The sequence below is a fragment of the Lepus europaeus genome, chromosome 9, assembly GCF_033115175.1.
Source record: "Lepus europaeus isolate LE1 chromosome 9, mLepTim1.pri, whole genome shotgun sequence".
In the NCBI taxonomy this organism is placed as follows: Eukaryota; Metazoa; Chordata; class Mammalia; order Lagomorpha; family Leporidae; genus Lepus; species Lepus europaeus.
In genome coordinates, this window is record NC_084835.1 from 71,853,295 (window position 1) to 71,871,958 (window position 18,664).

An 18,664-nucleotide genomic window follows, 5' to 3' on the forward strand; every position below is an offset into this window, starting at 1 on the left:
ACTTTCCCCTGGAGATCAGTGGCCTTTGTCACTACTTTGTCAAATGGATTGCAGCTTAAAACTATGCAGTGGCAAGGGCGGGTGTGTGGCACAGTGCTCAAGATGCAGCTTGGGGCAGGGCTGGCATTGTGGTATAGCAAGTAAGGCTGCCTCCTATGACATTAGCTCCACATATGAGTGCTGGTTTAAGTCCTGGCTGCTCCACTTCCTATCTAGCTCCCCACTAATGGCTGAGAAAAGCAGGAGAAGATGGCCCAAGTGTTTGGACCCCTGCCATCTACGTGGGAGACCTGGATGAAGCTCTTGATTCCTGGCTTTGGCTGGCTCCAGTGCTGGCCGTTGTGACCATCTGGGGAGTGAACCAGCAGGTGGAAGATCTCTCTCTCTCTCTCTTTCTCTGTTTCTCCTTCTCCATCTGTAACTGGCTTTCAAGATAAATAAATACATTTTTTAAAGATATAATTTGAGATGCCTGCATCCCATATGTGAAGAATTTTGAGTTCAAATCTTGGCTCTGCTTCTGATTCTGGCTTCCTGCTGATGCACACCTTGGGAGACAGCAGGTGATCCAGACTTCCGACTTTGACTTGGCTATTGCAGGCATCTGGGGAGTGGACCATTAGACAGAGACTTATCACTGTCTATTTGTGTCTGTCTGCTTTTCAAATACATAAATACAGGAATAAAATGCAGTGATGAGCTGTGAGCTAAACAAAGTACTTAAAAAACTCATGGAGAACTGGAATTAAATGATCAGTTTATCTTGATGCAAAAAGTTTTTGAAATCCATGGATGTTTTTTGATAACATGCATGTTCCATCAGCTTGTTGAAGACTCCTTGTGTGCATACATTTCAAAATCTCTTGCAGCGGCATAGCCTTATCTTTCAATGCCATCTTCTATGAACTTTCTGAAGTACTCTTGTAGATGGTAGGTTTGGAGAGCTTCTTCTGTGACCCAGTGTGGACCAAGAAAGCACTGGGATAGAAATGCCAATTCAGTCCTTGGTCAGACATCTAGATTTTGCCTCGTGTGTTTGATTTGCCTTGGGATGTTTCGCATTGTTGTGTAACTCTCTCTGCTTCCTTGGCTTCCAACATTTGTTTAAGGAGAATCTGGGTTAATGGTTGGAAAGTACCTGATCACTGATCTGGCCCTTGGGAATGAAACCATCTATTATAAATGGACCCCAGAGAGGTGCCTCCTAAGCACAGCTGTCCTCTCGCTCTGTGGAGGCCCCAAGGTAGCCACACAAGCTCGTTATCTTTCTTTTAATGCACTGGGTACCCTGAATGCTGTCCATCGCAGGTGAAATCTCAGTCCTTAGCTTTTACTCCTACTGCCGACCTGCGGGGGCCAAATGCGGCACACACGTACATGCAGACTTAGTTCTAAATTGCTTGCAATGTTGGCACTTGTTTCATTTCATCTTTCATTGTGCCAAAACTATTTCAGGCAATCCAAAAAAGTTGAATTCGGTCCTTAGGGAAACTGAACTAGGGGACTCCCATGCTATGGAAAGTCTCACAGCTGTACATGGGAGCGAGTGTGGAATTTGAATTTAATTTTGTTTGTGGAAAAACAGATTCCTTCTCCCAAGGGTGAAAATGTAGAACACACTATTTTTATAAACATTTGACTTTTGGGGACCCATTGGGCAATTACATGAAGGGTATTCAAAGAGTTTGTGAAAAATACATATTATGAAAAAACTATGCATGGATTTCAAAACTTTTTTAACCAAAATAAGCTTTTTTTTTAAAAAAATATTTATTTATTTGAAAGGTAGAGTTACACAGAGAGAGAAGAAGAGGGCACAACAGCCGGAGCTGCGCCAATCCGAAACCAGAAGCTAGAAGCTTCTTCTGGGTCTCCATGCTGGTGCAGGGATCCAAGCAGTTGGGTCATCTTCCACTGCTTTCACAGGCCATAGCAGAGAGCTGGATCAGAAGTGGAACAGCTGGGACTCGAACTGGAGCCCACATGGGAGGCTGGCACTGCAGGCAGTGGCTTTACCTGCTTTGCCACAGAGCCGGCCCCCAAAATAAGATTTTAATTCTGCTTTTCCACATTTTTTGAAAGTTGCCTTGTACCTAACAAACTGCAGCGTAAAAATAGTGCAGGGTTGGATATTTAGTGCATTGATTAAGATTCCACTTAAGGGGGCTGGCATTGTGACGTAATGGGTTAAGCCACCGCTTGCAGTGCTGGCATCCGCTATGGGAGCTGGCTCCAGTCCCAGCCGCTCCACTTCTGATCCAGCTCCCTGTTAATGCACCAAAGCAGAAGATGGCCCAAATACTTGGACCCCTGCATCCTTGTAGGAGATCCAGATGAAGCTCCCAGCTCCTGGCTTTGGCCTGACCCATCTCTGGCTGTTGTGGAGTGAACATCTGAGGAGTGAACCGGAAGATGGAAGACCTCTTTCTCTCTATCTCCTTCTCCCACTCTCTGTAACTCTGCCTTTCAAATAAATCTTTAAAACAACAACAAAAAAATAAAAATAAAAAGGATGCTGCTCGAGGTACCTGCATCCCATATCAAAGTGCTTCTATTTGAGTCTCTGGGAGGCAGCAGCTGGTGACTCAAGTAGTTAGGTCCCTGCCACTCACATGGGAAACTCAGATTAGGTTCCTAACTCCTGGCCTTGGCCTGACCCAATGCTGACTATTTCAGACATTTGGTGAGTGAACTAGCAGGTGGGACGCTCTCTCTCTCTGCCTCTCAAATAAATTAAAAACTAGTGTCAATCTCAGTTGAGGGTTCCTTGGTGGGCTTTTTACAGCTTAGAGGGGAGAGGGCAGTTTAGGATTACAGGAACTTCAGTGAGACTGAACGTCACAACCCGAGCCACGTGGGGTGGGAGCTGGGTCTTGGGCACCCAGCAGGTGCTCCCTGAGTTCTTATAATGAATGAATGAATTCTCACAGATTATCTGAGGATCCATGAGCCTCTCAACTATGGAAACAAACTTCGATGCTCTTTTCTCGGCTGAGCTTTGGGCCCATGCTTGTGGTGATCTTCCCTTGTTTGAGAATGTAAGGCATGTGGCCATAGCTGGTCAGTGTGGTCCCTGGGCAGGCAGCAATGGCAAACATCATCCCCTTTACCCAGGTGAGCTGCTGCCCACTAGAATAACCACTGTGGATTCATAGATTCATGGATGGCAGTGTCTCCTCCTCCAAGTCCCCAAAGATCTCTCGTTACTGGTACCCAGCACAGGGCTAGAAGTTTCCTGAGGGACCTGGAAGTGATTGCTAGGGGGCTGTGACTCCATCTTTGTGTGCATCTGTGTGTGTGTGTGTGTTTGGGGAGGTGTTTGGAATTTTGAGGTTGAACAAAAGGCACCTTGTGCTCATGCAGGGTGCCCTCTGCCCCAGCTCTCCCAGGAGAACTGGTCAAAGAGCTCAGGCCACAGCCCATCATTGAGCACAGCTGCCCTCCATGTAAACATAGAATTCTTAGCCACTCTCCACAAGCCCAAGGGGCCGGAGATGAAGAAGGAACCATAATCAAAAAGTAGAAGGTATAGGGGAAATCCAAGCAATTTTGTTGCAAAGAGAAACGCTGGCAGAAGCTCAGAGAAAAGCCACCGTGGATCATAGCTCCATACAAAACGATTCTCATAACATCCGCCTTAGTGAGATGCCGGGGTTGTGACCTGATGGGGATGTCCGAGTCCCAGGATGAGTGTCCCACAGACCAGTCTGCCAGGGCTGAGGCTCAGCAGGGGGCTCCAGGGCCAGGCTCAACCCTGGGGCCTCTTCAGGCTCACCTGGGGACAGGGGTAGGGATCTGAGGAGCATTGTAAACAAAGTTTCCATTGTATTAGATGTTACATGCTTGTGATCTAGAGATGACTTAATGTGTATGGGATGAAATGCACAAGTTATGGGTATTTATGCCATTTTACATAAGAGACCTGAGCATCCATGGGTTTTTATATCTTCAGGGGTTGGGACAAGTGCTCCCAGAATCAATTCCCATCGATAATAAGATATCTCATATTTTGTTTTCCATCCATCCATTGATGGACACTTAGCTTGAAGACTCAAGGAGGTTGAATAACTTACCCCAAGTCACAAGGACACAAAAAGCAAGAAGGTGGGGAAGATGGCACCTGAACCCATGCCCGAAGCTCTACAGCCTGTGGGCTTAACTAGTGGTGGAAGCTTGGCCTGAGAAAGACAAAGGGAAAAGGACAGTGACCACGGACAGACAGGTGGCAGGTTCAGTCACCGCAGCAGGCACTTTCATGCATGTTATGTCACTTAAGCTGCGCAGTATTCTGGTCCTTATTTTTTATTTCAGATGAAGGATTGAGGCACACAGGCACTAAGAGCCTTGCCTACCTTCTCCAAGGAGTGAGGAAATAACCAAATTAGTAGGACTGGGGCACAAATCAGAGCAAAACCAGCAGCAAGACTGCCCAGAGGCTGACATGCCACGGAGGAGGAAGAGACCTAGGACTAAGAATGGGGTCCGTGCTGCACACTCAGGCCTCTGCAGTCTAAAGACTGAGCAGTACAGTCCTCTAAAGATCCTCAAAGAGAGCAATTTTGAAGACATACAACTTCAGGGAACATGGCTTCCTTTATGGGGAGTGGGGAGTAGCTTTTACTTGAAATAACCCAAATGATGCTTTTATCCTTTGCAAGGAATGAATCATGGATTGAGTCCTCATACTGAGTTCATATTATTAAAGCAATCACCTCACACTCATATATCTGTTAGGAGGAAGCTAAGCCAGTAGGTGCTATTATGGAGTAAGTGAAACTAATTCTTTTTTTTTTTAACTTTTATTTAATGAATATAAATTTCCAGTGTACAGCTTATGGATTACAATGGCTTCCCCCCCCCCCATAACTTCCCTCCCACCCACAACCCTCCCCTCTCCTGCTCCCTCTCCCCTTCCATTTGCATCAAGATTCATTTTCAATTCTCTTTATATACAGAAGATCAATTTAGTATAAAGATTTCAACAGTTTGCACCCACATAGAAACACAAAGTGAAACATACTGTTTGAGTATTAGTTATAGCATTAAACTAATTCTAACTTGGGCATATGTGTCATTTCTTTTGAGTCGTCTCACCTTGGGTGTAATTACTCATACTGAGCCTAGAGAATTATGCAGGCTATTTCATGCCCTTTTTAAAGAAGTCACATGACTCCAATTTTTATATTGTTGTTCAAATAATTCAGTGAATGGTAAAGATTCAATACAATATTAGAGCATGATAGAAACTATCCATCAAGTTATAATCAATAATCAACAAATATTTTTTTGGGCACCAACTTGGAATCCTACCATGCCATAGTCTTGAGGTAATGGTGGTGGGAGGTTGAAAGTTTTTCCTGTCATGAGCCATTTGGATATTAATGACATCATTCATGAATCATACAAAATGACCACCTTAAAAACTAACCTGGGGGCCGGCGCTGTGGCGTAGTGGGTAAAGCCACCGCCTGCAGTGCCGGCATCCCATGTGGGTGCTGCTTCAAGTCCCAGCTGCTCCACTTCCGATCCAGCTCTCTGCTATGGCCTGGGAAAGCAGTAGAAGATTGCCCAAGTCCTTGGGCCCCTGCACTCATGTGGGAGATCTGGAAGAAGCTCCTGGCTCCTGGCTTCAGATTGATGCAGCTCCAGCCATTGTGGCCAATTAGGGAGTGAACCAGCAAATGGAAGACCTCTCTCCCTCTCTCTTTCTCTCTCTCTCTCTGCCTCTCCTTCTTTCTCTGTGTAACTCTAACTTTCAAATAAATAAACAATTCTTTAAAAAAAAATTAGCCTGCTATACATTTCTTGAATTTTGAGTTCTGCCTGTGGTTGCGTTGGCAGGACCAGACTGAATGATTTTGCAGGCCTTGCCCAACTCATGGGCCAGATGTCCCCCACCCGGGAAAGTCACCTGAAGTCCTTTAGACTAGCCTTCTTTATCTGTGAGGAAAGACCATTCAAATGCATTCTGGGGTGGGCTTTATGGCCTGGCTATGAAGATGCTGCGTAGGGCCCTGGTGGCCCACATTGGGCTACGTAGATTTGACCCTGGTTCTGGCTGGCTCCAGACTCCAGCCTCCTGCTAGTGCAGAGCCTGAGAAACAGTGATGAGGGCCACCCACAGGGAGACCTGGACTGAGTTCCCAGCGCCTGGCTTCTGCCTGGCCCACCCCCAGTCATTGTAGACATTCGGGAGTGAAGCAGTAGATGGGACCAATCTGTCTGTCTGTTTCTCTCTCTGTCTCAAATAAATAAAATAAAATGAAATTTAACAGAAATTCCAATATGTCATTGACCAGTATTTTGTAATATACAATACAACTGGATTACCAGGAAGGTGGTCACAGAGTTGGATGTCATGGCAGACAAGTATCACATTGGTTTTTAAAGGTTTATTTTTTAAGCATTTATTTATTTATTTAAAAGAATGAGAGAGAGAGAGAGAGAGAGAGATCTTCCATCCACTGGTTCACTCCTCAAATGGCTGCAATGGCTAAGGCTAGGCCAGGTCAAAGCCAGGATCGAAGAGCTTCTTCCAGGTCTCCCACATGGGTGCAGGGGCCCAAGCACTTTTGCCACCCTCTGCTGCTTTCCCAGGTACATTAGCAGGGAGCAGGATTGGAAGTGGAGCAGCTGGGACTTGAACCGGTGCCTATATGTGAAGCTAGCACAGCAGACAGGAGCTTAACCTGCTGGGCCACAGCGCCGGCCGCTGGTTTTTAAAAGGTTATATGCAGTGTCAATTCTTGTTTTCTGATTACAACAGTGGATCCTGCACTGACATGGGTTGGCAGTCCACAGTTTGGGTAGCACTGAAATAGGTCAGGACCACTCTGAGCACCTCAACAGCTGGACAAGGGGCTTCTGCTAGCTTTTCTTCTGATTTCCCACTAAGTTTGCTTCTTGTGTTAGTGGACTGTCTAATACCTGATGAAATGATTAAAGACACTCTTTGATTCAAGGAAAACCACAATTCCCCGATTTAGACATAAAGGAGAAACACTTCAAAGAAGAGCCTATTCAAAGTACATAAGAAATGAAAAGAGAAAATATAAAATGTAACTTGACGCTGAGGAGGGCAAAGTGAGGCCCAGGCTGTGTTTGAAAGGAAAGATCACAAATATCCAAAATCCACTCTCAGAAAAACCATCACTTTCACAAGAAAGCTATAAAAGCAGTACTTGACTAGTAGAATCTACATAGATACTGCTGAAGAAATCTATTTTTTGTAGAATTATCCTTTTTGGCACCATTCTTGATGCCTTGGCAAGAAGCATTGTTCACAAGAACATTTAAAAAAAAATCTTGGGATGAAGTTAACAGAACATTTTGGCAAGAGCAAAAAACAGGGCATAAAACTCAAAAGATCAAATTTTACTTTTCCCTGGATACTTATGCAGGAGCCAATGCCAGAAAAGAAGAAAAAGAAGAAAAAAATCAGAGATCCAGTTAATTTTATTTTCTTAAAGACATTAACTCCATAGATGAAAGTTTTAAATGCAAAAGTCAAATTCTTTTTTTTTTTTTTTTTTTTTGGACAGGCAGAGTGGACAGTGAGAGAGAGAGACAGAGAGAAAGGTCTTCCCCTTCCATTGGTTCACCCCCCAATGGCTGCTGCAGTCAGCGCACCGCGCTGATCTGAAGCCAGGAGCCAGGTGCTTCTCCTAGTCTCCCATGCGGGTGCAGGGCCCAAGGACCTGGGCCATCCTCCACTGCACTCCCGGGCCATAGCAGAGAGCTGGTAAAAAGTCAAATTCTAAAATATCCATTTCCTAGCAAGTAAAATTTTCTCACCTAAATAGAATTATTCTATATTCCTCCTTTAATGCTTTATAATGCAAGACATTCAAGAAGGGAACAACACACACAGTAGGTGCTATCAGCTCATGTTGGTGGTTAGGAAGGAGAGACAAGATTCTGAGTGCCTGGGCTATCTGTTGCTGTATAATAGACTACCACCCAAACCAGTGGCTTAAAAAAAACAACTCTTTGTTTGCTCATGATTCAGCAATCTGGGCTCAGATGAGCTGGACAATTCGCCTGGCCTCACTTGTACTCTTTCATGCAGCTACTGAGGGCTTGAACAGCATCCAAGATCACTTTATTCTGCTGCACTGGGTAGACTCAGAAGCTCTTTCTACATGCTTTCTTTCTCTAGCAGTCATTAGACTTTCCTACAGCCAGGAATCGGTGTTCCAAGAGGATGAGAGATTATTAAACTTTTACTTGCACCATGCTCGCTAAGGCCCCATTTGCCAAAGCAAGTCCCATGATCAAACTGAGACTCAATTGAGAAGAAACAGGCCGGCACTGTGGCTTAACAGGCTAATCCTCCGCCTTGCGGCGCCGGCACACCGGGTTCTAGTCCCAGTTGGGGCGCCGGATTCTATCCCGGTTGCCCCTCTTCCAGGCCAGCTCTCTGCTATGGCCCGGGAAGGCAGTGGAGGATGGCCCAAGTCCTTGGGCCCTGCACCCGCATGGGAGACCAGGAGAAGCACCTGGCTCCTGGCTTCGGATCAGCACGATGCACCGGACGCGGCAGCCATTGGAGGGTGAACCAACGGCAAAAGGAAGACCTTTCTCTCTGTCTCTCTCTCTCTCACTATCCACTCTGCCTGTCAAAAAAAAAAAAAAAAAAAAAAAAAAAAAAGAGAGAGAGAGAAGAAACAACCCAAAGGCATGAATTCTGAAAGGCATTGTTCATCAGGAGCCAGCAATATAAAGTCTACCATACGAACAGAAAAATATTAAAGGTTATATAAATGCAAATTAAAAAAAAAATAAGGCAGAATTAAGTTACCTGGAAAACTAGCTGATGTATTTGAGTCTTACAGGACAGCACCAGTATTTGGGCATGTTCCTATGGTTTCTGGGGTCATAGTTTTACCAACTCACTGGGTTAAAGCAAGTCAAAGCAAGTCAAATGATCAATCCAAAAATACTTCTTGAACTCTTAGTAGCCATCATCACTATTCAAAGAGTTATGGACAAGACATTGTTCTTATATTCAGGATACTTGCAATGTAGTTGAAGCTATAAATTGTAAAAATAATGTTGGAAACAGTATTGTTTCAGCAGAATGAAGCTAAGTGCTACACTGTAACCACATAAATGTGAAATCATAAAGAATTTCCGACTTTTCATTATGCTGTATTCTGATGATGCCTTTACCACATAGCGACATGACACAAGAATTGTAATAATCTAGTAATAAACCAAACATGAGCAGGCTTCACTACAGCAATCATCTGGCTTTTTTGGCCCTCCTCTCAAGAGTGGATGACATTGGTCTCGGGGCCGCATGAGTGCAGAATTAAGGGAAATCTGCTGCTTCAAGAGAAATGATTAGACCTTGGCAAACCTGAGTGCCTGGCTTTTGAAATGGCAGGGGTCTTGCAAATCAATCTGTCGACATCTGCCCAGTTGTCTTTGTCTTCTATAGTCAACAATCTGGCCATCGGACAGTGTTCAATTGCACTGGGAAGGAGTGACAGCTAAACAGATGTGGCATTTGGAGCTGCAAATCCTCCCAGATGTGAGGCTCTGAAGACTGGGGAAGGAAGGACACTCCCTCTAGGCTCTGCTGCTGCTTTCATTTCTCAAGTGTTTGCCAAGGGTCTGCTTGTGCCAGACATTCTGTTAGACCAAGAGGACAAAAGGAATAAATCATGGTGCTGGCCCAAAAGGAGCCCACAATCTTGTAAGCTGCAATAGAGGCATGGATATATACTATGGAAGCTCAGTGGCAGGAGTGGCCAACTCGGAGAGGGCAGGGAGAGTCATGGGTGGGGCCAGGTGGGGCTAGGGAAGCCTGCTGTATGCATTAGAGAAGCAAAACAACAGACTAGATGGGTGGGTAGGTGGGTAGATTGACAGTTAGATACATAGATGAAGAGAGGATTTATTATGGCAAAGTAGCTCATGTAATTATGAAGGCCAAGAAGTCTCCCAGTGTACCATCTGCAGCCTGGAGACCTAGGAAAGCTGGAGTGTAATTTGGACCACACTTGATGGTCTGAGAACCAGAGGGAGCTAAGTTAGAGGTTTCAGATCAGAGAATGGGGTAGGGGAGGGGATAAATCTCAGTATGGGGGCCAACACTGTGGCGCAGCGGGTTAACGCCCTGGCCTGAAGTGCTGGTATCCCATATGGGCACCGGTTTGAGACCTGGCTGCTTCACTTCTGATCCAGCTCTCTGCTATGGCCTGGGAAAGCAGTGGAAGATGGCCCAAGTCCTTGGGGCCCTGCACCCATGTGGGAGACCCAGAGGAAGCTCCTGGCTCCTGGCTTCGGATCGACACAGCTCCAGCTGTTGTGGCCAACTGGGGAGTGAACCATCGGATGGAAGACCTCTCTCTCTATCTGCCTCTCCTCTCTCTGTGTAACTCTGACTTTCAAATAAATAAATAAATCTTTAAAATAAAAATCCTAGTGTGAAGGTGAGAAAACTCTATGATGTCTGAGGGCAGGATAAGACGGGATCAAGAAGAGGGGAAAATGTCACCATTTCTTTTCATCTTCACTCTCCTCTCAAACTCCTATTGGTTAGGGGGACAGGGAGGGGTCTTCTTCACTCAGTCTACTGAATCAGATGCTACTCGCTCGTCTCTGGAAACCCCGTCACAGGTACAATCAGAAGTTACGTTTTACTAGGTATCTGGGTATCCCCTAACTCAATCAAGCAGAGTTAACCATCGTATCTTTGAAAAAAGGCAATGACTGAGGTGAATGAAGAATGAATTGGAGGAGCTGGTGTTGTGGCATAGTGGGTAAAGCTGACATATGCAATGCTGGTATCCCGTATGGGCACTGGTTCATGTCTTGGCTGCTCCACTTCCTAACCAGCTCCCAGCTAATGGCCTGAGAAAGGCAATAGAGAATGGCCCAGTTGCTTGAGCCCCTGCCACCTACATGGAAGACCTGGATGAAGCTCCTGGCTCATGGCTTTGGCCTGGCCTATCCCTGGTTATTCTAGCCATCTGGGGAATGAACCAGCAGATGGAAGATCTCTGTGTCTCTCTGTCTCTCTCTACCAAATAAATAAATCAATTTTTTTTAAAAAGAATGAATTGGAGTGACACAGGTGGCTAAATGGAGAAAGGCACTCCTGGCAAAAGATATGACCATGTCAAGTCTTGGAGATACACCCTGGAATAGGAAATAATTTTTTAAGTCTGGAAAGCAGGGCAAATTGCAGGTGAATAAAGGAAACAGTGCAGAAAGAAGGCAAGGTCAATACATAGTTTCCTAAGCAGTGTAAACTTTATCCCAAGTGACAAGAAACCATGAAATGGCATAGCCCCGAGTAGCGACACGGCCAGATGAAAGTGTTCTGTAATGTTTTCTATTGAATATGATAACCACTTGCCACCTAAGGCTGTGGAGTGCTTTGTTTTTATTGTCTTTTAAGTTGTGTTTGTTATTTTTTATTTATTTGAGATGGAAAGAGAGAGAGAGAGATAATGCTCCCATTCATTAGTTCATTTCACACATGCCTGCAATGGCTGGGGCTGGGCCCGTGTCAGGCCAGGAGCTGGGAATGCAATCCAGGTCATGTGGATGGCAGGAACCATAATTACTTGAGTCATCAACACTGTCTCTGAGTGTCTACATTGATGGAAAACTGAGCCCAGGAATTGAACCCAGGCACTCTGATGATGGATCTGGGAGTCTTAACCACAGCCCTGATCATGAGAAGAAGATAGGTCCTCAGGAGCAGGGACAAAGAAGTGTCCTTAGGATGAGGCCAAATCTGGGAAGCCAAGCCAGCAGAGCTCGGTTGGACAAGGTTGGCAGGAGGACTCTGAGGCAACCACTTGCTCTGGCAGCTAATGTGCAGACGGTTTATAGTGGAGAGAGACCAGAGGCTGAGAGAGTCGCTGGGAAGCTTTGGCAATAATTATGGCATGATGAAGGGTGAACTGGACTAAGGTAGAAGCAGCAAGAGCATAGACAAATGGTGAATTTAGGCTAATGGTAATCAATGCTGATGTAGGCATGAGAATATTAATTTTTCTTCAGGATTTTGTCTCACACAAAGGTAAGATTTTTAAGTGCAGGCATGTCCAAGGTGCATATAGTGATAATAAAATTTATTCAAAAGATGAGAAAGTGAACACACATATACTCTTGAGTGTGGGTTGCCTCACATGGAGAAATACCTGTGTTGAGTGGCAGTGGGCCAGAGGATTGCCTTAAGGGAGAAAGGGTGAAAGAATACACACACACACGCACACATACAGAGAGAGGTGGGGGGGGGGGGGGGATCTGTGTGGTACCTCTAGCCATGGTCCTCTGCAGAAGAGAGAGAGTGAACACTCCCCCCACCACACACACACACACACACACACAAAGTTGTTGCTCTCTTTTTAGAGATAGTGGGTGGTGCCTCTACAGGCTGGAAGCCACCTTGGAATTTTATGATACCTCTAGACATTCCACATGGAACTTAACATCTATATTTTCATGGCGTCCCTGCTTTAGGTCCCAGATAAAATGGGTACAACCCAGACAGGGAGCATTTTGGTTGACAGAGGGATAGCATTGCACTGGAGACTTGCAGGGACTTCCAGCTCACACAGATCTGTCTAGCTGCTTGCCTACTCACTCCACATCAATGCCATTTAAACACAAGGCATTATAGAAAGAGAACAGTCAATGAGCAATCCATGAGTTCCAGTCTGATAGGTGAGAGGGAAGGGAAAAGTGAATTAATGATTGTTAATTAATGATGTGAATGAAGTGCTATGCTAGATACTTGCATAAAATTCTTATATCTGAGATACTAGACCAATTGATGATGTCACAGATGAAAATAGATTGGTTCAGAAGGGGGCATAGTTAGGAAAATTCCATTAAAATGAATTATAGCCTAGGTAAAAAAGCTACTTTTCCTGTGTATTTTTGTTAGGAAGTGAGAAAAGAGAATTAATATACAGAGAGTGGGGATTTTAAAAACTAATATTTTATTAATTCCATGGTTTATTTAAAAATGAAGATTTTAGGATATTCCTTTGATAATGGGTAGTTTCGAGGCAATGGATCTGTTGTTATTTTATTTGCTGACCCACATAAATGGTATAGCTATAAGCATTTTCTTTTTCAAAGTTGATAGGAAAATACTTTAAAGAATGCTAAGCATAAAGAATATAAACAGCAGACAACAACAACTCAATCAAACAATTAGTCCAGCTGAACCCAAGAAAACCCAGCAAAAACCACTGATACAGGTTAAGACTGGGCAAGTAAGCTGCCACCTGCAACACTGGCATGCCGTATCTGAGTGCTGGTTGAGTCCTAGTTGCTTTGCTTCTGATCCAGCTTCCTGCTAATGTGCCTGGGAAAGCAGCAGAAGATGGCCCAAGTGTTTGAGCTCCTACCACCCACATGGGAGACCTGAGTGGAGTTCCAGGCTCCTGGCTTTGGCCTGGTGCAGTCCCAGCTCTTTGGCCATTTAGGGAGCGAAGCAGCAAATGGAAGATCTTTCTGTCTCTCCCTCTCCCTCTGGCTCTCTGCTTTAAATTAACTACTAAAATCAATCTTTATTTTATTTTATTTTATTTTTTTTTTTGACAGGCAGATTGGACAGTGAGAGAGAGAGACAGAGAGAAAGGTCTTCCTTTTTGCCATTGGTTCACCCTCCAATGGCCAATGTGGCCAGTGCACTGCGCCAATCCGAAGCCAGGAGCCAGGTGCTTCTCCTGGTCTCCCATGCGGGTGCAGGGCCCAAGCACTTGGGCCATCCTCCACTGCACTCCCGGGCCACAGCAGAGAGCTGGCCTGGAAGAGGGGCAACCGGGACAGAATCCAGCGCCCCGACCAGGACTAGAACCTGGGGTGCTGGCGCCGCAAGGCGGAAGATTAGCCTATTGAACCGCGGCGCCGGCTGAACGTGGGAATCTTAATTGCTAAGCTGAACACTAATTTTGATCACTTTTTATTTGTCCAGAAATTGGTCTTATGGCCCGATTTAGATGCAAGCCCCACCCTCAGGAAGAACTCTGCACTGTGGAACTCTACGCCACACCTGTACTTGCAGACCTGCCATTCACTTGCCCCATTCTCATCTCCCTACTCCCTCAGGGCCACATAGGTAGCACACTCATATCTTTAAGTTGTTTCACATGCCTGGAGCAAACTTGCCCTGGATCTATCTATAACCAGCCACCTTCAGAATCCTCTTTGGAATTTATGTCTGGGAAAAAGAAACAAACGGTAAGTCCCACAAACATTACTAAGTGCCCTATAAATCTAGAGCAAAAAAGTGTGGAATTGATCAAGTTGCATCTACATTGTCTTCTTAACAATGTGGAAGTAAGCACTCCCATTTTTTTCTTGTGGACTGCTCAGTATTAAGAGGGTTGTTTTATTTTTTTTAAATATGCATTTATTTATTTGAAAGGTAGAGATAGATAGATAGAGAGAGAGAGAGAGAGAGAGAGATCTTCCATCCGCTGGTTCACTTTCCAAATGGCTGCAACAGCCAGATAGCCAGAGCTGGATCAGGCCAAAGCCAGGAGCCAGGAACTTATTCCAGGTCTCCCTTGTGGGTGCAGAGGCCCAAGTCCTTAGGCTGTCCTCTGCTGCTCTCCCCAGGTGCATTAGCAGGGAATTGGATCAGAAGCAGAGCTGCCAGGACTCAAATTGGTGCCCATGTGGAATGCTGACATTGCAGGTGGAGGTTTAACCTTCTATACTACAACGCCAGCCCCTAAGAGGGTTATTAAAGGGTATTAAATGGGGCCAGCACTGTGGTGTAGTGGGTAAAGCCACCACCCTCAGTGATGGCATCCCATATGGGTGCCAGTTTGAGACCTAGCTGCTCCACTTCGCATCCAGCTTTCTGCTATGGCCTGGGAAAGCAGTAGAAGATGGCCAAGTCCTTGGGCCCCTGCACCCACATGGGAGACCTGGAAGAGGCTCCTGGTTCCTGGCTTCGGATCAGAGCAGCTCTGGGCTTTGTAGCCAATTGGGGAGTCAACCAGTGGATGGAAGACCTCTCTCTCTCTCTCTCTCTCTCTCTCTCTCTTTCCTTCTAACTCTGTGTAAGTCTTTCAGATAAATAAATAAATCTTTAAAAAAAGAAAAAAAAATCCTCAATCAAAAGTTAATCTTGACTCTAAAAAAAAGAGAGCGTTAAATGATGAGAGAGCTCAGTGACTACATTGTCTACAGCATTATCTAGAACCCTTACACTCTAGGGTTCAAGTAAAATTAGTTTAATCTGAATTTTGACAAAGAATCACTAACCTGTTATTCTGTATAGAAGTCTTCTGTGGCCGTCTTGAAGGATACAAAGGAAAAAGAATCTTTGCACTAGCTCCTATCCCTAAGGAAACTACAGGCGTTATTGTTATATCGCCCTTTATTGAGTCTGTTTGGCAAAATGTGCCTTGAACGTACTTTGAACCTAGAAACCAAGTTCAGTGTGTTTGGACACGAGGTGATGACATATTTTTACCCTACGGGTAGCATTAACTCCCATTTTCATAGAGACTATTCAACTCCTTATATGCAGAGTGACCAGGAAGGGGAAAATGTGAAAATGATGCAAGAAGGTAATTTAGAGAATGCCTTCTAACTGTGACTCAGCTCTGCCCAATCACTGACCCTCCTGTCAAGACAATGAAGTCTCCATTCCTTAAATCCCCAAGCTTGAGAAAAATCATTTAATTACTCACTACTTTATTTTTACTCATCAACAAAGAAGACTAATAGTTTCCACCTGCTTGCTGTGCAGGATCGCTCTGGGGTGTTAAGGAAAAAAAAATCATTGTAAAGAAAAGGTACTATTACATAGCTACAGACTTTCTTTTATCTCAGAACTACTGCTTGTGGTAACACACACCTAGGGTGGAAAAAAAGGGTCCTCCTTAATAACGAATGTATAAAATTACCTGCTCTGCCCAACTGCATATTTCACATAAGGGCTAAACTGGAGGGTGTGAAGCAGGAACTGGAAGGAAATTCATGCAACTGGAATGTGAATTTTTCATAGGTTCTTTGGCAGTGCTAACTGCCCAGGGAGTGCCCTAACAGGAGGTACCATTGTCAACTTTCCAGCCAAAGCTGCAGCCTGCCTGCAGTGACTGGATATGCCCGGGAGGAGAATTTCACTCTGGTCGGCTTAACTCTGGGGATTCTGAGTTCTGCAGATGAACCAGGCAAAGGTCATATGGCAAGAGGGCATCACTACTTTCCAAGGAGCCCTTCGACCTGGGGCCCTGGAGCAGTGAGGCCTGAAGTTGAAAGGGAGCCAGGGATAAGTGCTGTAATCCCAGGCAGGCACATGGCTGGATCCTGGAAGCCATTCCTTGGTAATGAGGACTTGGACAAGTCTCTTGACTTCAACTTCCTTATCTATAAACAAAAATGGGTGGCTTTTAGAGTTGTGATGCCTGCGGCCCAGGGGCCTGGGGCAATTTTCAGTTTTCAGAATGACTAATATAAGCCCTATCTTTAGGCCTGTGGTGTGGCACAGCAGGTTAAGCTGCCTTCTGCAATGCTGACTACCCATATGGGCGCAGGTCCGAGTCCTGGATGCTCCACTTCCAATCCAGCTCCCTGCTAATGAGTCAGGGAAGGCAGCAGAAGATGGCCTAAGTCCTTAGGCCCCTGCACCCACGTGGGAAACCTGGAAGAAGCTTCTGGCTCTTGGCTTCAACCTGGCCAATCCCTAATCTTTGCGGCCTTTTGGGGAGTGAACCAGCAGTTGAAAGTCTCTCTGTCTTCCCTTTTCTTTCTGTAACTTTGCCTTTCAAATCAAATCAATAAATCTTTAAAACAAAACAAAACAAAACAAAAACAAAAACAGAAAACAAAAAACAATCCTGCCTTTATTTAGGATCTATATGGCAATGTAGACCAGTGGAACCACACTTTTTTTTCCCCACTTTGAACAGGAATGATCCTTAGCTAATTATTTCATGCTAATTAAACACCTACATTTGCAATTAGGTAGCTCTTTAATAATATGGAAAAATATGTAAGAAATGCAGTTGGTAAAATTCTTTCTATGCAAGGGTCCTGAGGTCATGAGAGAAGAATGAATGGCTATTTATTTTTAAATAAAATGACTGGGTTTGGAAACATTTTTAAAAATTTTTTCAAATTTTTAAAAAAGATTTATTTATTTATTTGAAAATCAGAGTTATGGGGCCGGCACCATGGCTCATTTGGTTAATCCTCCGCCTGCGGCGCCGGCATCCCATATGGGCACCGGGTTCCAGTCCTGGTTGTTCCTCTTCCAGTCCAGCTCTCTGCTTTGGCCCAGGAAGGCAGTGGAGGATGGCCCAAGTGCTTGGGCCCTGCACCCGCATGGGAGACCAGGAGAAGCACCTGGCTCCTGGCTTCCGATTGGCGCAGCGCAGGCCGTGGCGGCCATTTGGGGAATGAACTAATGGAAGGAAGACCTTTCTCTCTGTCTCTCTCTCTCACTAACTCTGCCTGTCAAATTAAAAAAAAAAAGAAAGAAAGAAAGAAAGAAAATCAGAGTTACACAGAGAGAGAGAGAGAGATGTTTTCAATCCACTGTTCATTCCCCAATGGACCACAATGGCCAGAGCTGGGCTGATCCAAAGTCAGGAGCCAGGAGCTTCTTCCAGGTCTCTCACGCAGGTGCTGGGGCCCAAGGACTTGGGCCATCTTCTACTGCTTTCCCAGGCCATAGCAGAGAGCTGGATCGAAAGTGGAGCTGCCGGGACTCAAACCGGCGTGCCCACCTGGGATGCTGGCACTTCAGACCAAGGCGTTAACCCACTGCACCATAGCGCTGGCCCCCCGGAAACATGTTTTCCAGCCTAGAGTTTGCTATGGAGCTAACCAGTCAGACCGTGAAACTTCACTCATTGCCTGGTTCCTTCTATGCCTCCCGAGTACGTGGAATTACAAGGAGAATTGCCTCTGGTTTTCCTGCTTTGCTTTGTATTCTTTTCGTTGCTATTGGTGATCCATATACTGCTATTAGCCTTCGGTGACATCATGGTTTTCCCTATGAAGGGACAATGAAAGACGGAAACTTCTGCAATCAGTTCATTAAGCCAAGCGAGCTGATGACAAGATGTTGTAGTTTAATAATACAACTTGAAGAAGAATAAAAAAATAGGACACAGATTTCTTTTTTTTAAGACTTCTTTTTTATTTATTTGAAAGACAGAGTTACAGAGAGAGGTAGAGGCAGAGAGAGGTCTTCCATCCGGTGGTTCACTCCCATTGACCGCAACAGCTGGAGCTGCGTCAGTCCGAAGCCAGGAGCCAGGAGCTTTTTCCAGGTCTCCCACGTGAGTACAGGGTCCCAAGGACTTGGACCATCTTCTACTGCTATCCCAGGCCATAGCAGAGAGCTGGATAGGAAGTGGAGCAGCACCCATATGGAATGCCGGCACTCAGGCCAGGGCTTTAACCCGCTGTGCCACAGCGCTGGCCCCGGATGCAGATTTCTGATCCCCGTTCATATTCCTAGGAGGACTTGGGAGGACAGAAGGGAAAAGTTGCTGTAATGGGGGAGGGAATCGAAAGAGAAGAAGAAAACCTGTGCTCTGACTTACAGGAATGCAAACCACGATTACAATGTTGGGCCAATCGCTGAATATTACTACATGGTCACTGGAGTTTGACCAGGTCCTCGCAAGGCACACTGGGTTTATCACAGTTGCATGTCTGGGTT

At 45.3% G+C, this 18,664-nt stretch overlaps 1 protein-coding gene across 1 annotated transcript in view; it reads left to right on the plus strand.

Moving 5' to 3' along the window:
- The first annotated feature begins 15,385 nt into the window (after positions 1–15,385).
- Positions 15,386–18,664, plus strand: part of LOC133766332 (laminin subunit alpha-3-like) — a 197,919-nt gene continuing 194,640 nt past the window's right edge. Inside the window, 1 exon segment of the mRNA XM_062200018.1 lies at positions 15,386–15,557. Coding sequence (XP_062056002.1) covers positions 15,386–15,557 — 172 coding nt within the window.